The sequence below is a fragment of the Pseudochaenichthys georgianus genome, chromosome 6, assembly GCF_902827115.2.
Source record: "Pseudochaenichthys georgianus chromosome 6, fPseGeo1.2, whole genome shotgun sequence".
Lineage (NCBI taxonomy): Eukaryota > Metazoa > Chordata > Actinopteri > Perciformes > Channichthyidae > Pseudochaenichthys > Pseudochaenichthys georgianus.
Genome location: NC_047508.1, coordinates 6,846,522 through 6,872,167, shown reverse-complemented (window position 1 = coordinate 6,872,167; position 25,646 = coordinate 6,846,522). Strand labels below are relative to the sequence as shown.

The 25,646-nt window shown below is 43.0% G+C and overlaps 1 protein-coding gene across 1 annotated transcript in view; it reads right to left on the bottom strand.

The window, feature by feature from the left end:
- The window catches only part of ntrk3a (neurotrophic tyrosine kinase, receptor, type 3a), a 235,886-nt gene extending 210,552 nt beyond the window's left edge, over window positions 1-25,334 (bottom strand). The window contains exon 1 of the mRNA XM_034085760.2: window positions 24,354-25,334. Coding sequence (XP_033941651.1) covers window positions 24,354-24,631 — 278 coding nt within the window. The 5' untranslated portion in view covers window positions 24,632-25,334. The remainder of the gene's footprint in view (window positions 1-24,353) is intronic.
- Window positions 25,335-25,646: the final 312 nt, after the last annotated feature.

Genomic DNA, 25,646 nt, shown 5'->3' with positions numbered 1-25,646 from the left:
TTGAAAAGGGGGACCACCACCCCGGTCTGCCACTCCTTCGGTACTGTTTCCGACTTCCACGCAACGTTGATGAGACGTGTCAACCATGACAGTCCCTCAACACCCAGAGCCTTCAGCATTTCCGGGCGGATCTCATCCACCCCCGGGGCTTTGCCACTGTGGAGTTGTTTGACGACCTCAGTGACCTCCCCCCGGGAGATTGGTGTTGATCCCCTGTCATACTCCAGCTCTGCCTCTAACATAGAGGGCGGAGTTGTCGGGTTCAGGAGTTCCTCAAAGTGTTCCTTCCAACGCCCCAACACTCCATCAGTTGAGGTCAACAACGTCCCATCCGGACAACACAGTTAATATTAACGAACGCACCCGTAGGAAATGTAGCTGCTGAAGCTAGACACTCATCGTGGAGCAGCAGAGCCTTATTATACATCCATGAGCAGAGCCGACAGGCAGGAAGACTCGAGCACACAGCTCGCGCTTCATTATAATATATAAAAAAAGAACACCATGCATGTCATGATGGCACATAGCAGCTTGCGGCCGCAGATTACTCCGGGTCCCAGACCCCCCATACCCCAAGAATATTTGTATTGCAGATCTACATGAATCACACAAACGACCTATTTTGGATTCAAAACGGCGAATTTCGCCAAAAGGTGACAAGTTTGCATCCCTGATAATTATTGTGCTTTATTTCACACCAGAACCAGAACCATAACACAAACTTTTAAACAATGAGAACAATAAACAAAATAAATGACAAGAATTCTTATTAAATAAAATTAAGCATCATCTCAAACAACTTTTTTGTTTGATAAAATATAGTTTTTATTAACATGTAGGCCTACAGTAATATAAATGATTATTGACAAAATGTATATTGCAGATGTTAGCCACATTGGTAAGTTAGTTAGTTATCATAAGTTAGTTATCATTGCCATTAATTGCCTCGTCAAACTACGAAAACGTTCGTTTGTCACAAAATAAATTACACTTGTTTGACTTAGATTTGAGGGCATGGGCTGAGCATGATGTAATTATGTTATCTATCACATTCGCTAACCTGTCTGTCTTTAAATAGTACTTTTCCCGTCATTCTTAAAGTACCGATACTAATGAAACGGAGGAATCGTACCGTTTTTAACGGCAGGGTATCGCGGTACCTTTCAAGTATCGGTACACCGTGCAACAGTCCTGGCCCAGATGAGAAACTCCAGGATGAACCAACCAATTGGGACACGCTAGAGCTCAGAGCAAAGTGAATACATCCCTAATGAGACCAAATAACGCATTTAACTACAAGTTAAAAAAGAACATTTTACAACCCATTGCTTATTGCTTTGTGGGGCACAAGCAAAGTCGACATTTTTTTTTAAAAACAGAGCCCCCCATGTCAGTATGGAACGTCACAGAGGAACCACATTGGAAAGCTTTGGCTGAAGTTGAAGCACAATGGCAAAATGGCAATGTTTTATCCTAGTAATAGGGTTATAAAATAACCTCTAGAAAAAGCCTTTCAGGTTTTTATGTTAAGTGGCAGTTTGAATGTATTATTGGACCTGTAGGCAACCACAAGACCATGTTGTCATGACAACAGCATGTGTAAGGCGAAACCTTTTGAGATTTAATGACACACTACTCAGTTATCAGCCAGTATTGAAATCATGTTTTAATACCATCTGAAATGTAGCATAGCAAAAAAAATGGATGCTCTCCAGATTCAGTGAGCATTAATGATGGATGTATTTATAAGCTGCAGGCCTGCTTCAGGCTGCTGGTGAGCCCAGGCTGGCTCAGCTGTTTTACAGCCAGGTTCGCTTACATCTGAACACACTGGAAGCTAAGGTAGGCTGGGAGCCAGAGAGAGAAGGAGAGGTGGCAGACAGAGGTTTGTGTGACCGGCTTATCAACACAACAGGGGCACGAGCTGAACAAATTGCCTTCTCTGTTCACTGTTATTTGACTGCAACTAACACACACACACTCACACACACACACTTTATGTCATCATCTCATGACAATTTGCCGTCAGCATTTTGGAATATTCACACAAAATTCAACTGATTAAATGCACTAAAGCTATAGAGATACATGTGTATGACTACTTTCCAGTAATCAGAGTTTGGTAAACAATCTGCTTTACATCATATCTGTAATTGATTAAACAAACGAGAGATGTTTTGTTCCAATTGTAGGCTAGTTAGTTGGTTTGCAATAAACATACGTTTTCTCGGTCTATTGGTGTGATGACAGACATTCGCTAATACTCAGATGTATCTATTACTAGCTAAAATAAGCGGCTTGTAGTTGATTGTTTATTGGAGGTTATGTCTCCCTTTAGTTCTATCATTCGTACCATTGTCATCATCTATTAATAATTATTCCTCAATAACTCACGTGTTCCCAACTTATATTAAATTCCAACATGTCTTTCAATGAAAAGTAAATGACATCATGAATATTGTTCACCTTGAAGTGTCTCTGTGATGCAGCTGTGGGCTCCGAACGTGTTGCTCTGACAACAGCTTGTGTCCAATCATGGATCAACATGCAGCCTGTGTGTGTTCGAGAACAATGTTCTGCTCAAGGATAAAAGCAGTAAGTAAAGTTGAAGAGCAAACATCTGATGGGATTTGAAGTGAAGGGGAGGAGAGGCCTCACTCTGGACTGCCAGGTGTGACTTTGAATAAAATAATTCCACGAGAGTTAAACGACCCATTTCTCGGGGCTGCGGATGGTGATGCGTTACAGCGGCGTGTCGTAGCAAACATGATGCAGGCTCTGAGTCGAATGAGCTCTCATTCCCAACCCTGCACGGAGATGAACATCAGGCTTTGCTGCAGACAGGAAGTGCTGCTGGAGGACTTCCTTTCTCTGAGGTTTTTATAGCCGAGCACAAAGTGTGACAGCTTCACGAATATCTCTCGGGACACATTGCAGTTTATACAGAGTTGGGCTTGAAGTGAAATATTTTCTAGTATAATGAGTAATACATGACCTATGGTTGAATTCTAAAGTTGTCATTTTCTATTTCTCTTTTATCCAAAAACTGGGATGTCCTGCTATGAAGGAAGTTTGATTTGTAACCCAGTGAAGTGTTTCATTTTAGATTCTGTTTTATATTTCTACACCAGCACTGATGGAAAAGCCTGGGACTTAAATTGCCAGCAAATACACTTTAGATATTGTGCAGATTACAGTAACACCTATGAGAACTTTGAAAACGGAATCATAACATTGTGTTTATTCTTGTCCTTAAGTTATTCTCTTGTATACATTTGATTGTATATTAACATGTTTAGTTTTTAGGGGAGTGTATGAGCCAAATGCTAGCGTCCGAATGCTAACAACGACAATGCTAACATACAGTAGCTGTACAGTTTAAGGTACACGATCTTATTTTTGTGTGTTAGCATGCTAACATTTGCTTACTAAAAACAAAGTATAGCTGAGGATGATGGGATTGTAGTTTAGATGAAAAGGGAGAGGGTCAATAGGACGGAGCCTTACAGATCCATAATTGTCTGTTTAAATGTGTTAGCACTTCAGTAAAGTTCTTAAGATATTGCAGTCTGTATCAAAGTGGGGGGCCAACAAACTAAATATTCTGTTACAAAGCCGAGGTGTCGATAGAAATTCAATCCGGATAAGTTAATATGTTTTGGTCCACTACAGGTCCTCAGTAACGCACAACACTAAGGCATCTCTACAACAATTTTAAGAAGCGTATAATTAATAACGCGTTAACGCTCGCCATTATTATAGAAACGTTATTACTTGTGATTAACCAGATTATAATTGTGATTGACACGATTTATATTTGTATACATTAATAACTAAATATTCAATGTGTTCAGTAGAACACGTTTAATGTTAAGTTATACAATCGTGCAATTGAGTAATGCAATGTGTGTGAGTTTGAGGGGGGGTTATACAGAGGGCAGCTGCTGCAGGATGCTGGGCACTGAGAGTCGACCAGTGTATGCAAAGGAAAGCCACCGTGTTCTAAAGCACATGATTCAGCAAAAAAGCCAAGAGGGTGAGATCCCCCCAGGTGGGATACCATTATATAGTAAAAGCTGTCAGAATAAAATAGAGGAAGGTGGAGATAAAACAGTGGGGGCAGAGTCATTCAAACTACAAAAAGAACAAGCACAGTTTTTATCTTTACTTTGGCTTCCGTAGCCGAGTAAGGTTTTCGTTATCAGAGAATACAAATCTATAGCATCAAACTCTGATTGTCTTGAGTTAATTATTTTGAACCTAATGGCTAGAATTGCTACTCAACTGTACTGAAGATAAACATGTTGGTTAGAATGTCCAAAATTAACTTTCTGGCCCAGACTTGACCTTCTGAGCTCCAACGTGTATTTTTTAAGGATGGAGCAGTTTTCCCAGTAACAATACGGTGTCTTATCTCTGAATACCACAGACCCTCCTCCACACAAACACACTATGCCAATACTATGCTCCAGTATACCTGTATAACCAACACACTTGTCACGGTTGAGTGAAGGAAGCAGGACCCAAATGCCGATAACTCCGATAAACCTTTATTTCAAGGATAATGAAACTAACAGACAAAACAGAACACAGTCACCAACAAAAGACGAACCGACAAAGACAGACAGAAAAACCAGAACTTAAATACACACAAGACTAATCATACAAACAAGACACAGGTGAGGAGGGAGGAGAAAACACGGGGACACCAGGTGAACACAATCGGTTAAATTAGACACACCAGGGAAACTAACGACAGGGAACCACAGACAGATTTAAACAAGACAAAACGCAGACAGAAAACCAAAAATAGATCTAGACAAGACACCATAAAGACAGATCGTGACAACACTCTCACTCCCTAAGCGTCCAATAGCGACGTTTGGTCAGTGTCCGTGGCGTCCAATTGTGACGCTCCTAGGCTCCTTCAGCGTCATAAAGGGACGCAAATAGCTTTCAACTGATTGCAATGTATTCCCATCTGCGTCGGGATTTGACGCTCATGGAAGCACGGCATTCAGACACTACCCAGAATCCCCAGCTATCGTTTGGACTACACCATGTGCTCTGTTTGACCCCGTTTTTTTCACCATTCATTCCGATGGCTGGCGTCTATGTCACATGATCTTCAAATTTCTCCCTGCAGAAAAAGAAAACATGGCCGAAATTCGTTTTATTCTCGGTAGAAAATGCCTATTTTAAAGTTAGTTTGGCCATTAAAATGCATTTTGATGTCATTTGATGCGAGAAATATGAGTTGTTATTTCAGATGATGTGTGCAGTGGATGTACATGATCTTTAGTTTGCTAGTTATTACGAAGATTCCTTTAGGAAACCGCGACGTTTTCATTGTTACCAAGGTGGTTGCTAGGGACGCTGCTATCGATATTATTTCTGTTATGTTGTGTAACTGTTTAATGGTGTTATCTTTATTGCTACCCCCTTCCCCGTCAATGTATAGTGTTGGTCCACAGCCTAAACATATTAGTTACATATTAGTCATAACAAAATCCGCATCTAAAGATAGCCTACGTTATTTCCCCCCTGTGCAATTCCAGTCTCACATCGCACAGCACATCGTCATTAACAAATACCGGAAACAGACCGAAAACATTTAAAAAAAATAATAATAATACCTTATTCCGAGTGTGCTTGCTTTTCTCTTTGAAAGTCATCACATAACGGCATTGTAATACACGGTTCGGCTGCATTACATATTACATATCTGCCGTAGTTCTGTATTTATAGAGCCCTGATGAGAAGACAAACATGAGGAACTGAAAACGTGACGTGGATCATAAATATATCAGCCATTAAACAACATCTTACATTTCTTTTCACACAATACGTCTCCTTGCAGTATCAACACTATTTCGGCTCACTTTTATATTTGATCCAATTGGTAGATAGGCTGTATTTACACCATAAAGGTGCACAGCTGATATAAAGGGACACCTGGTGGTTAAAGCATGTTATTGAATTTAATTATTTTTATTATTAGATATTAATACGATCCCTATAAAGTATATTCATTACTCGTTATTCTCTACTAATAGTTAATTAAAGACTGTATGTAATGACTATTTTGCACATCCCTTTCAAGGTTTATTGACATATCATATAGGCCTACACAACTGTGGTGTAGTTCTGCACTGAATGAAAAACTTGGGTTGCAGGTTCCTCAATAGTGCATTACAAGACATCTATCAATATTTGTGCATACCTCCAGCAATGTTAACTATGTTGAAGCACTTATTTTAACTGATATTATACATAATGTATTATACTCTTATAAGATGTATGTAGATATTTCATCTCCGGCCTTGTCAGGCATTGAACAATCAATAAATAAAGAACACAGAATTGTTGAATATAAAACACAGAATTTGTGTGATTATACTAAATGATTTTCAAATAAACACAACTGAATATTTAACTGTTACACATGCTGATGTAACGCACATGTTCCAACTTGGGATCAATAAAGTATATCTTATCTTAAGCTGATCGATGGCTACTGCCATATTTGCAAAATGTGCCTCTGAACCTTGACAAGTGCATGTTTCAGGCTTATCAATTAATGTAATGTAATGTTATCACAGGGGTCACACACATAAGACCAGCTGTTAAATAAAGCTCTTCTGACCTTAGCTGGCATGTGGGTATATATATTAATACTGCCCATAATGGGCACAAGCAATTTTCACCCATTTATTAATTATATGTTTTAAATGTGAGTGTTTCCTGTCCCCTAAACCTCCAGGGATGTACACAGTTTAATACTGGCAACTTCATATTATGGGAAATACGAAAACATCTTTTAAAACTACAACTCCCAGTAGAGACGTGCCATAGAGAACATGTTGTGAAACAGAATAGCCAGCATGTGTAGTTCTGGGGACGGGGTGGGGGAGGGGGGGCGCGGTGGACCCGTTCAAATCCAGTTTTGGACAGTCTGCCGTGGTTCCATCCCATTTCAAGTGCTGTTCGAGAATCGACTTAACCCTCGGAGCACACTCTCCAATCACAGAGCTTGAGGACTATCACGGGGTTTGTCAAACAGAGCACATGGTGTAGTCCAAACGATAGCTGGGGATTCTGGGTAGTGTAGTGTCTTCTGCCATCCGTTACTCCTGGGAATGGACGCTCACATTACCTTTAAGGGCAGCCGACATAAACGAATGCCGTGCTTCCATGAGCGTCAAATCCCGACGCAGATGGGAATACATTGCAATCAGTTGAAAGCTATTTGCGTCCCTTTATGACGCTGAAGGAGCCTAGGAGCGTCACAATTGGACGCCACGGACACTGACCAAACGTCGCTATTGGACGCTTAGGGAGTGAGAGTGTGTTGGTATAACTAGGGATGCACGATAATTATCGGCCCGATAATTATCGGTCCGATATTAGGAATTATGACGTCATCCCGATAACAGTATTAATAGTCCCGATAATATACAATATATTTTTTGGGTAAAAAAAAAGAAAAATACTGCGGTGTGGGTGGATTGGGATGAGGGGCGCTTGTTTTTCACTCAGCTCCTCCCGTTTTGCCAGTACTGTGGTATTAGTGGTTTAGGAAGAGGGGAGTTCTTCACAAATCCAGCGCTCCCTAATACTTCGAACCTGATCAGTCACCTGAAACATCGCCATCGCTACGATGGTGTGTTAAAAGCGTACGAAGACAATAATACAATACAAGTGTAAGTGTGTGTGTGTGTGTGTGTGTGTGTGTGTGCGCGCAACTCAAGACATATGCTCGAACCGGAGCTGCCTGGAAGCTGCAATCATGTTCATGTATCCGTGCTGAGTGTGCGGACTTCTCCTACAATGTCCCACTGTCTGGCTTCCTGCATAAAGTCAAGTGCTCGGCGCAGTTGTGGCGAAATGTCGCTCCTCTGTTTTCATTTAAACAGCTCCTTATATCCATTAGCGCAGCTAGCTAGCACCAGATGCTAACAACAACAATGCACGTAAGGTCTCTCTCTCGCTCGCTCGGGCCACACATACACACACCCTCCCTGTCCTCCCGATGGCCAGTCGGTGCCTGCCGGTGAGCGTGGAAGTGTGGTCTGCCACAAGTGGGCGGCAGGAGCGGGGCTGTCAGCATCAGCTTGTAGATGGCATTTTAAACTCGATGCGCTCTGAAACTACGGGGCGGCCAAGGAAAAAAAATACACATGCGTTAAAATAATTAGTGGCGTAATTTTTTTATTATTATCGGTTATCGGTATCGGTATCGGTCTTGATAAGCAGGAAGTTATCGGTATCGGTTTCAAAAAACCAATATCGTGCATCCCTATGTATAACCCTTGATTTGTAAGTGAGCCTATTGGACACATTTCAGCACTGCAGTGGAGAGGAACCATCTCGTTTACAGACGTCTCAGATCAGAGTTCAGCTCACTACTGCTGATAGTTAGCTGAGCTGCTGCTCCTGACCTCTGCTCGCTCACACATTACAATGTTGAATAATATTGCAACGAGCTGACCTTATAGATCTGTTCAACAAACCTAACCCTACTCCCGGAAACAAATGCACTCCTTCATTCAAACTGAAGAAAATTGTAAGTAGAAGCTGTGAAATTCAAACACAGCTATGCAATAATTCACCTCAGCTTCATTTCTAAATAATAAAAACATGTGTGGAAAAAAAAAAAATAGGAATATAAGTGTTTCATACTAATAGTCCAAGGCAGAGTCCAAGGTGGGGGTCTCGGGCGGACGGCCCGGGGGCAAGGCAGAGTTCATGGTGGGGCGAAGGCCAAAGCGGGCGAACTCAGGGGGCCGAGCATGAGGGCGAAGGCAGCGGCAGGAAGAGTCAGGGGGCCGGGCTCGAGGGCGAAGACCGCGGCTCTCAGGGGGCCGGGCTCTCAGGGGCCGGGCTCTCAGGGGGCCGGGCTCGAGGGCGAAGACCGCGGCTCTCAGGGGGCCGGGCTCGAGGGCGAAGAGCGCGGCTCTCAGGGGGCCGGGCTCGAGGGCGAAGACCAGACAGCTCCGGAGGCCGGGCAGGAAAGCGCTGACGGGACAGCTCCGGAGGCCGGGCAAGACCCGGTGTCGGCCGGACAGGGACAGGCTTCGGCAGGATCCCCCACCGAAGAGGACCAGGAGTTGGCAGGACCCCCGGCGAGACAGGTGACAGCGGGACCTCCAACGGAACAAGACATAGGATTGGCAGGACCCCCGGCAGAAGATTCGTCTGGCGGGACCCCCAACGGGACAGGACACAGGGTTGGCAGGACCCCCGGCAGGAGAGTAGTCGGCGGGACCCCCAACGGGACACGACATGGAGCTGGCAGGAACCCCAGCGGAACCTCCAACGGCACAGGACATAGGGTTGGCAGTACCCCCGGCAAAAGAGTAGTTGGCGGGACCTCCAACGGCACAGGACATAGGGTTGGCAGGACCCCTGGCAGAAGAGTAGTCGGTGGGACCTCCAACGGGACAGGACATAGAGTTGGCAGGACCCCCAGCGGAACCTCCTATGGCAAAGGACATAGGGTTGGCAGGACCTCCAGCGGAACCTCCAACTGCACGGACATAGGATTGGCAGGACCCCCGGCAGAGGAGTAGTCGGCGGGGCCTCCAACGGGACAGGACATGGAGTTGGGACTCGAGAGGGGACTCGAGAGGAGACTCGAGAGGAGACTCGAGAGGGGAACCAAGGGGGAACTAGAGAGGGGACTCGAGAGGAGACTCGAGAGGGGAACCAAGGGGGAACTAGAGAGGGGACTCGAGGAGGGACTAGAGGAGGGACAAGAGGAGGGACCTTGAGAGGTGACTCGAGAGGGGACTTGAGAATAAACTGGAGAGGGGACTCGAGAGGGAACTTGAGATGGGACTAGAGATGGGACTAGAGGAGGGACTTGAGAAGGGAATTGAGTAGGGACTAGAGAAGGGACTAGGGAAGGGACTTGGGAAGGGACCAGAGAGGGGACTAGAGAAGTGACTAGAGGAGGGAACTCGAGAGGGAGCTGGAGGGGTAACTCGAGAGGACAATCGAGAGGACACTCGAGAGGACACTCGAGAGGTGACTTGAAAGGAGGCTTGAGAGTTGGCTCGAGAGGTGACTTGAGTGGACTCGAGAGGGAACTCGAGAGGTGACTTGAGAGTGGACTCGAGAGGGAACTCGAGAGGAGACTTGAGAGGGAACTCGAGAGGGGTCTTGAGAGGAGACTCGAGAGTTGACTTGAAAGGAGACTCGAGAGGGAACTTGAGAGGGGACTCGAGAGGGAACTTGAGAGGGGACTTGAGAAGGAACTTGAGAGGGGACTTGAGACGGTCGGTTTGCCAACAGAACACGGGGGGCTGGAGTCGGCCGGAATGCCGACAGGGCACGGGGAGCTGGCGTCGGCCGGAGACGAGGGGCTGGAGTCGAAACCATGGCTGCTGGGGCCAGAACTGGGGCTGGAACCATGGCTGGTGGGGCTTGTACTGGAGCCGGAACCATGGCTGCTGGGGCCGAAACCATGGCTGCTGGGGCCAGAACTGGGGCCGGAACCATGGCTGCTGGGGCCAGAACTGGGCCCAAAGCATGGCTTCTCTGGCTAGGGCTGCTAGCCTGGACCTGCGACTCCTTCTCTTTGGAGGCTCCGTGGACCTCCAAAAGCCAGACGAGTTCCAGAAGACGGCTCTTGGACAGGAGCAGGAACTGGGGCAGAAGCAAGGGTTGACCTTTTCCCATTGACTTACATTGGGAAAGAGTGGTCTGTAACTCGTTGGATAATTTTTTTTAAACTAAATAAACTACCCAGTATTAACGTTTGTATAGCCCTTATTAAAAACATTCGTTCCTCAAGTTGTAAAAATGTGCTAACGTTATTCCAAAGTTATTTCCCTCGGCATTATGAACGCGCATCTAACCCACGGGACCGCGCCGCCCGGCACGTTCATGCGTGTTCAGTACTACATGAGTTTCTCTTTACCCATGCATGCACAATAAGAAGAACGGACCCATATCGCCTTACTGCCAGCCCACGGAGCTGTAATAATGGATATATTGCACATGTTTGCTGTAATTCATCATTTGTAAAATATTATACTACATGGGCTGTATGATGTAAATCTTGTACCGTAAATGTTGTATTAAATAAAGTTAATATTACCGACGTAGATTAACGTTCCTGTAGCTTCTTATTGCACTTGCAATTGTTTTAGATACTTGTGGGCTTCTTAACATGAATTATCACATTTCAAAAATAAATAGGCTATTGTTATTTTAACTCCACCACAGTAATCCATGATCAGCTTTACTTTTTAGATAAAGTTTTAACTCACAATTGATCATAACAGGCTTCAACATATACATGTTTATGTATTACCAAGTAGGGATGTCCCGATCACCTTTCTTTGCTCCCGATCCGATTTCGATCATTTGATTTTGACAATCTGCCGATACCGATTTTTCCCGATCCGATCTTTATGCAATGCATTAAGAGAAAAAAAAGGTAACAGATAACGGCTGGTCATCCAACGCGATGAACTCAGCTATCTTGGCTGTTATTGTGTTGGCCTTTTCACTGTTCTGGGGCAGTTTCTCTTTCCTTTTAAAAGTCTCTGAAAGTGTCGGTTGTTTCAGTGCCGTTACCTGAGTGGCCGCTGTGTACTCGCCGTGTTGTTATTGGTGTTTGTTTCTCAGGTAGCGTATTAGATTGGTCTTGTTGAACGTAGCTCTGTTCTTTCAACCACGCGGAACCTCTGCCTTGCAAACATTGCATCTGGCTGTTACACTGCCTTCGCTTTCAATTTTATAATACTTCCAAACAGACTCCCGAGTCACCAGCTGAACGTAGCCTCTCGTTAGCTTACTGCTACTATTAGACACTGCGCCCACTCTGTTGCCAGATTTCAGAGAAATAAGCAACCAGGTCTATGAAAACAAGCCCAAAGAAAGCAACACATACATGATGTTGTGTAATTTTAAACCAAATCTAAGTCCTCAGGATGACTTTAAGACGTGAACATGGTCATTTTTGTTTTGTAACATTAAATAAAAAAAAATATTTTATAAAAAAAAAAAAAAAAAGATCCCGATCCCCGATTTTTTGAAAATCACGTGATCGGCTCCGATGCCCGATCACGTGATCGGATCGGGACATCTCTATTACCAAGTGGTTTCATGTACAACCCACACAAGTATCATGCTAAATGAAGCTCTGTTGCTTGGATATCACTAGATCCTGATGGCAGCGTAATATAAAAGTACATAACGATTGATGTGTAATTTAGCATAATTTACTAGCTAGCCGCTAGCTGCTAACTGCCGCCTCGATAATATAAATCCAGTACCATGCTGTCATGAACGTGCGGTGCTGTTACGTGTACGCAAATTCACGTGCTGAATGTGAACGAGCCTTTTGGGCGGTGTGGTTAAAGTTGCGCATGCACTATGAGCGCACATACGGGTACTTCTCAGGCATGCCGGGTAATATGTGACGTTTCACTCTCTCAAAAGTTGGGCCATTTTGTCATCATGCGCTAATGAGCAACTCTCATAGGAATGAATGAGGCCCCGCCTCCCACGCTGTATCCAGTTCTTATTATACATCCATGGTGTATCCTCGGTTATAGCTCCTCCAGAGAGCCTCCTCGACGCTCGATCCTCGGTCCTCGGTGTGCATTTAGAGAAATGAGATGTCCTTCAACATGGCGCGCTGAAATACATTTCCGGGTCTCTACCCGAGGACCGAGGAGTCGAGGAGTCGAGGAGGGGACATTTGAGTATTGAGAAGCCTCTAGAGAGAGGGACCAGACAATAAACAAGGAGGAAAACATGACAGGGAGAACCGAACAGCTAAATAAACCCAAACCAAGAACATACAAAACTAAAAACGTGACATATCATAAGAATCCTGACAAATATATTCTATTAAGACCTTGCCATGTTGTCTGATCTGTTCACATTGTAATTTGAGGTTGACGCAAATTGGATGAACACTCTATCATTGCGTGTTTGATTATTTCCCAGGAGCACAGCTTGATGAGACACAACATGTGGTCACCGTTCTATCCACATCCATTATGATGGCGAATTAACTTCCGACAACACAAAGGATGGAATACACTCAGCCACTCCCTTCCCCTCACCTAACATCTTTATATATTAACCATGTGGAACAAAACACAAATAATTGACCCATGCAGCGGCTAATGTAAGCTTTATGGTTGACTTTACATTACATCCGTGTCACTATCCTCCATTATTAACACTGAGCGGATACCGACTGGGACACTGTAATCAATGTCTCTGCAGCGATAGAGACGCACGGTGTGTGTGTGTGTGTGTGTGTGTGTGTGTGTGTGTGTGTGTGTGTGTGTGTGTGTGTGTGTGTGTGTGTGTGTGTGTGTGTGTGTGTGTGTGTGTGTGTGTGTGTGTGTGTGTGTGTGTGTGTGTGTGTGTGTGTGTGTGTGTGTGTGTGTGTGTGTGTGTGTGTGTGTGTGTGTGTGTTTTTTTTGAGCTTTTTATGTGTGGGCTGCAATGAGAAATGACTCCTTGAACCCGCAAGGATTCATACATCAGTGCAACCTACAAACACACACACACACACACACACACACACACACACACACACACAATAAACCACAAATTATCACCTTCTGCACAATAACTCAGTATGTGTAACTGCCGATTATTTGAATGGAACGCTGGACCTACACACAGTCCAGTGTTCGGCCCACAATCTGGTAACATGCTAGAATGAAGTCCCACGGGGCGAAGAACCACAAAGAGGTTGTTATAGTTGTTGTTTTAAACTAGACATCAAACCAGAGATATTCCAGTAAAGGTCCACCTTGGCCTGGTGAACACTGTCATGACCTGTTTGTGATCCATAATCCCGGACATGATTGACATTGCCAGACAGCATTAGTGCATTACTGAAGGAAATATTGACTCTTTTTCATTTTCATAATTGACAGCATTTTAATATTGATGTGAGCGCTGCATCGATCGTCATGCATTGACGTTCTGTCATAATGCGTCTCATAAACAGCTCTGGTAGATACACACAGGTGGAAAGCAGCCAGCGTTCATGTTGCGTTAGTGCCTGTTCAACAGGTGCTGAAGGTACAGATTGTGCACTGCACAGAAAACTGTTAGATATCATTTTGGTTATTTAATAGCCTCATACAGTCTGATTATTGTGAGTCCGTTTTTAAATGTTTGACACACAAACAATGACACATTTCACATTAGAAGATAATATCTAATTGGGACTTTTTTTTACTGATAGTGCCATTGTCATATACGTATTTGTGATATTAGAGGGAATGAGGAAACATATATTAAAATGTGATTTTTAAGAGGATCTTTAGTCTGTAGAATAACATCTGTAGGCCAGTTACGGCATAATATTAAATATTTCACTCGTCCATATTGGGGTTTTGACACAATTGTGATGATTTGTGAAGCCCTAATTTATATTTTTATTTATCACGGATTATGGATTTTAATATCAAGTCAGCAAATAAAGTTCCACCTTTGTCCCCTCAATGACATCTTATATTCCTAAGATTTATTATAAAGTATATACAACAATATTTAAAAAAGGCATTACAAGTGAAAACCCCAAACAATATTGTGCCATGCTGAAATAAGGTTGGATACATACGGCAGATGAATCATTATGTGACATATTTGTCGTAACTTCAAAGACATAAATATCCCTGAGCATTAAACATTGAACATTTGCTTGATGAAGACTGTGTGGCTCAATCACTATTCATTGACATGTGTATAAAATAAAAGTAAGTGTTCCCACCAGGTAGACTTTGACTTTATCAAACACAATGACTGTCAACATGTGCAGACCTTACTGTTAAACCTTGCCTCACACACACACACACACACACACACACACACACACACACACACACACACACACACACACACACACACACACACACACACACACACACACACACACACACACACACACACACACACACACACACACACACACACGCACATACACACACACACACACACTCTGTAGCTGACATGTTGCATCCTACATAATGGCTGCTAATGTTATTGAATATGTTATCATAGCATGCACATCAGGCACAGGAGCGTGAAGTTGTTGATTTTTTAACAATGTTGCCAAGGTGACTGGCGAGGTCACAGCAGGGAACACTCAACTGTTAAATGTCACAGTTTATAGCATTCTGCTGTTTGAAAATGCATGAGTTATAAACACACTCCTCCTGAATTATGTTTATGACGCTTTGCCAGGATCCCATTATCACGTACTCTGACTATATTAGGGGGGGGGGGGGTTAAGGCAGCATCTGCACTCAAGTGTTTTATAGTTTTCTCATCAAATAAAGAACATGTTAACACAAGGTAATATGAGCATCCTTGTGAGCCCACTTTTATGACCACAACATTAGTCAAGGATAAAAGCATCATTAAGGGGCAGGGGAACGCTACTTATGTTCACAGCTAGGTTAACCTGGTGTGGCATGGGCCTGCTGCACGTTGTTGATCATTACATCTCAAAGATATATTATAACAGTGAAAAATAGCCCTCAAATGTCTTTGCGTCACGTTCTTTTTTAACACAAAAGTCTAAATCCCAGTGATATTAAGTTTGCAGACCTTTTTTCACTAAACATTGTTAGGACAGTTGAACTTCCTGTTTAAAGACTAATTGTGCGGTTGAGTGACCCGGTTACAACGTTAAGCTAAAGGCGGATAATGTTCAGCATGATGTTTAGTCGTCTTATTTAGCTACTTGATAGCCATCAACAATTCTAAGGCATATAAACTTCAGACTTTTATGATTGGAGTATTTACAACAAAATGATGTCGAAGAACAAAACGTGAACATCTCTTAAGCTTGGCTCCAAGAAGAAGACCAAAGCCTGCAAGGAATGAAGCATGAAGAAGAGACATCTTATTGACTTCAATGCTGTATTAAATAGCTGTGGGAGGCGTAACTATTGTGTGTGGATAATAAACAAACAAACTTAAGTTGTGTTTTCATCAAGCCGTACGGTTATAGAGACGGGTAACACTGAACATTGTGACTGCAACATATCAATCCCTTATGGAAGTACAAAAAAGAAAAGATTGTTTAAGAATGTGAAAAGAAAAAACGTGTGTGTGTGTGTGTGTGTGTGTGTGTGTGTGTGTGTGTGTGTGTGTGTGTGTGTGTGTGTGTGTGTGTGTGTGTGTGTGTGTGTGTGTGTGTGTGTGTGTGTGTGTGGAGCTGTCCATGTATGTGGTGCTGACAGTCCTAGCGTTTCCATGTCTCCTTTTTATTTGATCTCTTTTCTCTTATGTTCCACCACCTCTCTTTTTCTCCATTCCTCTCGTTCACGCTGCTCTCCCAATTCTCCTTCTCGAAGCATTAAGTCAAAACAAAGCTTCTTTATCTGCTCATTTCACTAAATCCGCTGTGACTGGCGTGAAGAACAAGCACTCAGTGTGTACTCTCGTCCACACAGAGGTGGGTGGAAACAGGAATCACTGCAGCAGTCTTTTTTTCTACAAACATTCTTGCAGCAAAATGGATTAATAGTGAAATGAGGTTTTGTTCTCTCTAACTAATCGGTGGCTATCCTATTACGAATCTCTTTCTTCTTTCTCTTTCTATTATACTTTGAAGATAATCTAACAGATGGTTTCCTGCAGGCGGAAATGTAGAAGTTTCAGCTCTAGTTTGTTCCCATTTTATTTCCAATGGTGGCTGTGCTGAATGATCCTGATGTGGGGTGATGACTGCTGCCAGCTGCACGGCTTCACACAGAATCAGAGGGAGAGCCATGAGCAGGGCTCAGGGCTCAGGGGAGAGGATCCTCGCTCCAGAACAAAGAAGAAGAAACACTTCAATAACTTAAGAAGGACGGTGAAAAACGTCCAACAAACAAAACCCAGTAATTCAAAATTGCAAATGTTCCTTTAACTGTTCTCCATCAAAGGACTTTATCGTTGTCCTTATAATGGAAGAAGACACACTTTGATTATCCCACAAGGGGACAGTAAGACACACATCCAACACATACACATGTCTTTTATGGAGGCGTGTCAGGGAGGGGCTGGCTTCTTTTATCACCCAGGAATCAGTTGGGGGTTTAGGGCCTTGCTCAAGGACACTTCAGCAGTCCCCTAGGAGCAGGCTTGGGATGTAACAGATTACATGTAACGGGATCACGTTATCAGGATACAAAAAAAAGGTAACTGTATTCCCTTAGATACATAACAAACAGGTAATCAGATTACTGTTCAATTTCTACAAAATGGGGTATAACTGGCAGGGTTACAGTGTTACCATACATTTTAAAATAAAGATGAATATATTATTGGTGGACATTCTGCCTGCATAGGGTTACTGATGAAATAGTTTACAGGTAACTAGTGATTGTAAGGGATTACATTTTGATAGTAACCCTCCCAACCCTGCCTAGGAGGTCAACTGGCAACTCTCTAACTACCAGTCCGTGGTTTCTTTGGTTTATACCATCATTCAAACCGTGGACCATCTGTTGACCCTCCGGTTACAAACCAAGCCCGGTGGACCGAGCTACTGCCCCCCCCCCCCCCCAACTTGGCCTGACTAAAGCGTACGTTCAGTCATGAAGACAGACTGAAGACATTCATTCACCATTCAGCTGCATCTAATCAGCACACGATGGGCGTCTTCTTTTAACCAGCGACATGTTTCCATGATGTCCAGCAGCAAATCATCGCGCTGCAGTCAAACATCAACATCGTTCCCCTCTCTCCAGCAGTCAGCTGTGATGTCAGGCGTTTATGCTGTGGCCCACCTCCTCCCCATCCACCTGCAGTCATCATATTCAATCCAAATACCACTCCTCATCAAATCCATGTCTTCAGCATCCTCTTCATCGCACTACCTCATCACATCAGGATCTCTCACCACCAGTGTCTAGACCCACAGTTTCTTACGGCTTCACTTCCCCCTTAAGATATATGCTATCAGGATTGGGGTCTTATCGCCAAAGACTATTTACATTTCTATCATATCCTGCACATGTCAATAAATGTTGTTTAAACTAAAAATGAAGTCTATCCTGATTGAAATAATACTGTATAATCATAGTTTGCAATACAGAGAGCCAGACACCTTTAAAGTAGTTGTTATGAAAGACAAGCAGTCTATACATGTCCACAAATATATGTACTCTACAGATATAAAAACAGCCTTCCTCCCATTGGAGAAACTATAATTTTCAAATGTGTGTTGTTCTTGCCAAGACTTGATTGATCTGTTAACGTTTTCATTCATCCGTCATATTCCTTTAGTACCAATTGTAATGTAGGATCAAAGTGAAGTGGGTTTGATGACAATACAGCAGGTTTCATTTTTTATAGACAGTTTCTAGTCCTTACTAGTTTCTTTGTTTTTAGCCTTTATTTAACCAGGTGAAGCCCCTTGAGATCAAAAGATCTCTTTTTCAAGGGTGACCTGCAGGACATTAGTTACACATGTAACATAAAAACAACAGAACAACAATACGGATGACATACAACATAATGTACAGTGTACAGTTTACAAAACTCTATTTACAGTGACAGGTACCATGAGTATCAAACAGCATGTCACCCAGCCGAGTTTTAAAATGTTGCAGGGGAACCAAAGTGCTCAGTTTTAAACAGGTTTGCAGACTGTTCCAATTTAGTGGAGCTGCACATCTAAAAGCTTTCTTCCCTAAGACAGTCCTAGCACTTGATATAAGCTGGTAGTTTACCCAACATAGCTTTATATATGAACATGTACCAATGACTGAGCCTCCGTACAGTTAGTGAAGGCAGACCTGCCTTGGCATACAGGGTACAGTGATGAGTAAGTGCTTTACAGTTAGTAACACATCTCAGAGCACTGTGATACGCAGCATCTAACTTGACCAGGCAATGGGCAGGTGCATTCATATAGATCAAATCACCATAGTCCAGCACAGGTCAAAGGTCACAGTGACTAGCCTTTTCCTGGCTTCAAATGAGAAACAGGACTTGTTCCTGTAGAAGAAACCTAGCCTAACCCTCAGCTTTTTAAGCAGATTAGTGACCTGGAGTTTAAAAGTAAGACAATCATCAATCCAGATACCAAGGTATTTATAACAGGTAACCACTTTGAGTACTTGTCCTTGCATAGTAACAATATCCAAAGCAGTGTCTGTAGTCTTTTTAGCTTTAGAAAAGAGCATTACCTTGGTTTTATCCACATTTAAAAGAAGCTTTAATTCAGCGAGCTGAGTCTGAATAATGTTAAAAACAACCTGTAATTTAACAACAGCCTCCTTAATGGAGGGACCGGCACAATGCATTACAGTATCATCAGCATAAAAATATAAAGTAGCTTCATCCACATTATCACCTACGCTGTTAATATATATGGAGAATAAAAGTGGTCCTAAAACAGAACCTTGAGGAACACCATTAGCAATGTTTAACCACTTAGAAGACAGCCCATCAAAATGAACACATTGGGACCTTTCAGAGAGGTAGTTCACAAACCACCCCACTGCATGGCTGGATATGCCAATACTGAGTAGCCTCTGCTTTAAGATGCGATGATCAACGGTGTCAAACGCTTTGGAAAGGTCAATAAACAGAGCTGCACAACTCTGCTTATTATCTCAAATACTCGTAATTTCATTCACCACTTTCATCGTGGCAGTGATGGTGCTGTGTTTCTTTCTGAATCCTGACTGATGTTTTGACAGGATATCATTTATACATAAAAACTCCTTGACTTGTTCACTCACTAGGCGTTCGAGCACCTTCGTCAGAACTGACAACTTAGAGATTGGCCAATAGTTATTTAATAAAGTGGCCTCCTCTCCTTTCAGTAAAGGCAAGACAAAAGCAGACTTCCATACTTTTGGAATTGTATTTGTGCTGAGGGAGAGGTTAAAAAGATAAGTGAGAGGTGGAGCAATAAAATCTGCAGCTATCTTTAAAAAGAAAGGTTCTCAGTTGTCCGGGCCAGCCGGTTTCCTAGGATCTAGCTTGGTTAAAGCTTCATGAACAACATTGACAGTAAAAGGGGTAAAACTGAAAGGGTTTTCCAGACCACATTGTTCAGAGTCACAGACTGTGGTGTTCACAGAAGCAGAGTTAGTGACAGAATCAAACATAGAACCGCAGGACACAAAATGCTCATTAAAACAATTTAGCATAGTAGCCCTGTCCGATATAGAGCCAGATGCTGTGGTAATGCACGGAGGTAGCTCATTAGGGATCTCACCGGTGGATATCGATGTTATGGCTTTCCAAAATGTCCTAGGATTATTTAGGTTTTCTGTGGCAACTGACAATAGTACTTCGCACTTTTGACATGTAAAGTGAAGCTATTCCTTAGCTGCCTAAAACACAGCCACTCTACCTCTGAGCCTGATTTCCTAGCCTTTGCCCAGGCCTTGTTTCTCTCATGCAGGAGACTGGACAGCTCAGCAGAAAACCAAGGAGTGTCTCGTCCCTTTACTCTAAATGTACGCAGGGGTGCATGTCTATCAATGATCTCCATAAAACCAAGATAAAAATAAGACCATGCCGTTTCTACATCAGCACACAGATCGATTTTAACAACTGTAGTAAAATACATGTAAATCAATGGCAAACTTGAAGGTGAAAATCCAACTCAAACATCCATAATGCTATTGGTAAACAGTCAGCACTAAGTTCAAGTAAACACACTAGCAGTATTTCCGTTAGTAGGTATTTACTTGACCCTAAAAACCTCTAGAAGTCCTGAGTAATATTTGCCCAATGCTCTCCCAATCCGGTACACTGAAATCTTCCTGTGCAAGTTGACTGTTTCTACTGGAACGCTGTCCCACAGTACGGTCTATGTGATATACAGTCAGTGTAGGCAGTGCACATCCCCATGCACTCTGCAGACCCTCTCTTATGAGTCACTGCGTGTGAGAATAAAGATCGGGTTCATTTCACTGTGAACAGCAACAAGCTTGAATTCACACAGACAGAAAAAAGGGGAAGAGGGGGGGGGTTCTGCTTTTCAAATAAGCGACAGCTCACATCTGAAGCACTCCGACCGCGGGTGTTGTTGAGATGCAGGATGCAGCGGGAGATGGAACACTGACATGTAGAAACAGTGTGTGTGCGAGTGTGTGTTTTGCAGACTAACTAAGAGAATTGGAAAGAGAATACTGATGGACTACAGACTCTGAGTGCTGGCTGAAATGTTGTTGGAATTTCCCTCCGAGCAGAAAAAGACATTCATGCACACACATGACTACAAGGTGCAGAAAAAAGAAATGTCATCTTCAATCCTGACACCCTTTCAACCTCCTTTTCTACTTTCACGCAACCAAAGCACACTCGGTGAGGTGAAGTCGGAGTGATACAGTCCCTCATTTCACACAGACGTTACCATGACGCAATAAAGCCATTTTTGCCCATTAGCTTATGTCACTGGAAAGGTATACCTTGCTTTCAGACTTCCAATTTCCAACATTGTTAGTAGGGTAAGGTGAAAATGAGCAGTCTAACGGCTACTAGCTCCTGATTAGTATGAACTAAATTATTAATGACCTCCTGGAAAGTCATGGGTAATCAATCATTCCTTTTGGTAGGGTTTTCAACGTCCCTACAGTGAAATGTCTGATACTAAAGATATGCCCCACAGCTCTATTTGTTTTTTTGTGGGTCGTAGTTACATTAGTTCAATGTATTGGAAACTAGAGAATATTAGGACTTGCGTAAAGGCACTGCTGGCCGGATTTGAGCCCACGATCACGGACCATCAGCTCTACTAAATGACTTATGTGGGGAGTCTCACAAGTTATATGTATGCCTGAAGAGTAATGGATGTAAAAGATCACGATCTAGTCTTTGTTCCGATGTCCTGCTGAAGTGTTTCATTGCTGAGGTGTGGCGGGGGGACAAAACATCTGCAATGATTTAAGACAGCAAAGACGACGGAGATGTTCACTTCATTCGTCTAAGTCACACTTCTTAAACCTTATTACAGCTGGCATTCAACAGATGTGACACCGGCACATTTTGGGATAATACGCCATTATGATTTGGGATCGTCTGTTACTTAAAAGTGACGGTTTTTCCACTCATACTGTTAATGTCAAAATGGCTCTGATGTCCAGATGAATGTGACCACTCCAATTCTAGGTTTACGAGATGAACCAATTTAGCATGATTTATGATTTGAAACACCAGCTCATCTTGCAAAACTGCGCACGGGATAGTAAAACCACAGAAACGTCCAAAATGATTGTAACTTAGCAGACGTTCGAACGCTGGTGTTATAAGTAATATGTCTTTTAACGGATTTCTTCAATCGGATATAACAACTTGAGGATAAGTCCCTCCTCATATGGCCGTACATTCAGTCAAAGTTCCCCTAAAGCTGCCTCAGAGACGATTTCACTTCCAGTTCTTCAATGGAAACCTCATTTGATTGGTTGTTAAGCACTTTGTCCAAGTCTGGATGCCTTGTGTTGTATTTACTGCTGCATCTCATTGGTTACCTTGTTTTGTAGCTGAGTGACTTTATGGAAATGCCTGATATATCAACCAAAAGTGAAGGCCAAATGTATTATTCAGTGTTATTAATGAATTCAGTTCTGACACAACTTCTGATCTTGAACGCTGATCACTTCCTAGTCAGGTGACACATGATGGATGAGGAATATCCCACAGGAGGGCGCACACACACACATACGAGGAGATGTGACATGTCACATAAAGATATCTTGACACAAATGTATCTCAACGCCACTAAAATATCCTTAAAAATCCCCGATATTTAACAGTTTTGTTGTCTTTCTGGTCTATTCCCATCGGAAGAAAAGACAATTTCTTGTGAGAAGTTCCGCCTGCTAGGTCTCTCAAAGTCAAAAGGATATCTAAAGTGACTTGGGTCTGCGGGGGTTTGTATTCAGAGCCCACCGAGGAATCTTCGCAGCTATTTCAATGACTTGTTGGCGGTTCATCCCAGAAAAGAAAACTGGCATTTAGACGTAGAGATGTGCTTATGAGCAGCTGAGTCATGACTGCTTTTATCATCACCGCGGCAAGAGACGGGGAAGAGTTACAATGATGTTTAAAGGAACAATATAGGGATATGTTTTTCTGGGGCGCTTTACTTAAGAAGTGGGCCTGTCAAATCATATTCCCTCTTCAGGTTACTTAAGAATGGAATTGTATTTAAAGAAACTCATATTGTATAAATTGCAATTATATTGAAGGAGAGAAATATCCTTTGGAAAGTAAAATACGATTTCTCGCAGTTTCTTGTTAGAGACCATGTGTCAAGCCTTAGTTCTTAGCACAGTGGCACCGTTCAACTTAATGCCCCTTTGTTTGTCATTATTACTACATCTATTCTGCAAAGCAAAAATGTGGGTTTCTACTAACTTCTGAGCCCGCTCGCACTACTTCAGATCTTTGACCGGCTTTAGGATGTCGCCGCGCTTATTGCCATACCTTTGCATACATATCAACTCATTGAATGTTCTACCATGACATGGGAAACCATTTCTGACCATTATATCCTACTTAAACAATTCACATGAAATGTATGTGGAATGAGAAGATTACTAACTTAATGGTCGTTAAGGATAAAGCTTCTCAGTTTGAAGAAGCCTTACTTTACATTGAAGTTAAATGCAAAAATAAGATAATGTTAAGGTATTTTAAACTTTTAGTAAGGGTAAAAGGCGGGTGCATTATGGCTCAGGGCAATGCACAGGACTTGTTGAGCCGTTCATACAGAATATAGACCAGTGAACTGTACACAGGTACAACAAACATATGGATATAGACACAATTAAAGAACGAAGAAGGGTTTACTGTGACTTTCTCATTATAAATTGAATTGAATAAACTTTGTTCTAAACCTACATGTTTGATCGCAGACTACACACATAATGGTCTAGTTTGACCTGTTATAAAATGTTCTTGATTTAGCAAATGTTTTTTTATGTTCATGGCTCAATGTATCACTGATAAAGTTTGAGATTTTAAATGAGACCCTGATTGACACCAGTTCATTCCACAAATATTGAGCATAGAATATAGTGAACATTTAAATTATTTTTAGAGGAATTTCCCACCACAATTCCACACAAATGTGCACATCTTAAAGCATGTATTTTCTCTTTATTGCCCATATATGGGACCTTCCTCATCACTGACATCATGTTGATTCTGGCCCATATGCTATGGATCATAATCCCATTAGGTATTTTCTCTAATCCACAGATAATTATGGGTAGTTTTTCTACTCCTGAATGCTAGTGATTTAAAGACATTCTGTAAATGTCCACAAGCAGCTAATGAAACCCGCCGACACACAGCTGTAGGACATCATCCAGACATTTTAACGCAGCAGCAGCAGAGGCACTTACATGGAGGTGATGTTCTGGAAAAGGTCCTCGATGCTCCCGGTGCTGTTCCCCCCGCTGCCGGTGCCCTGGAAGGACAGCAGCGGGAAGAACCTGCTGTTGTCGGACTTATTGCAGAAGATCTCCGTGGGCGAGCAGGTGCAGGTGGGCGGACAGTCCAGCAAGGAGCTCAGGTAGTTGTGAAAAAAGACGCTGAGCAGAAAAAATACCTTCCAGCTGCACAATATCCTGGGAGGGCGACGGACGCCGAATGCGCCAAACAACGCGCCAAATCCATCCATGCTGTCACGATTCAAGTACCCAGATTTCTTCGCAACTTTGCAGCAAAGGAAAAAATGCCTCAAATCCTCCTGATCATAGCGCGTACGTGGGTGTGTGAATGCGTAACCGGTGTTCTGATCCTATTTCGCTCAATTGATTGTTAAATAACAGAACACTCATATCTCCTTTTGAGTCCGTGCGTATCCATGTGTGGGGGAGTGTGTGTGTGTGTGTGTGTGTGTGTGTGTGTGTGTGTGTGTGTGTGTGTGTGTGTGTGTGTGTGTGTGCGTGCGCGTGTGTGCGTGCGTGTGTGTGTGTGTGTGTGTGTGTGTGTGTGTGTGTGTGTGTGTGTGTGTGTGTGTGTGTGTGTGTGTGTGTGTGTGTGTGTGTGTGTGTGTGTGTGTGTGTGTGTGTGTGTGTGTGTGTGTGTGTGTGAATGTGTGTGTGTGGGTATGTTAGAGGTTTTGATGATGCCAGTCACGGCTCTCCTGCGCGTTAAGAAAATTCACCGCGGAGCAGGAAAACGGAGAAATCCCGAATATATTCCAGGTCCATGTCATGAAGAGATCTGAGCGCATTCCCTTTTTTCCTCTTCTCCTCTCCTCTTCTCTCTGCATCGCTTTATGTCATCCCTCCATATCTCTCTCTCTCTCTCTCTCTCTCTCTCTCTGGCTGGGGGGATGGTGTAGAGACATAGAGAGAGATAGGGATGTGAGAGACAGAGCTAGACTCCATCCTCCGAGCTTTAAGTCCCACCTACCGGACGGAGTGGAAACTGACACGGACGCGCGCACACAGAGGGACGCACACGCGCTTTTGTTGGCAGCTGGACAGAGCCCCTGAGGGCCTGTGTCCACACAGTGCCTTTTTCTGGAGGCCAGCTTATTTTTGTTCAGTTGTTTTCTACGGTGGTCAACAGGGGCAAGCAAATAACCATGGCCTAAGACATATCCATTAGGAGAAGCCATGCAAATATAATAACACAAATGTGCCAAAACACATGCAAACGAAGAAACATCTTCAGCAAATTGACAA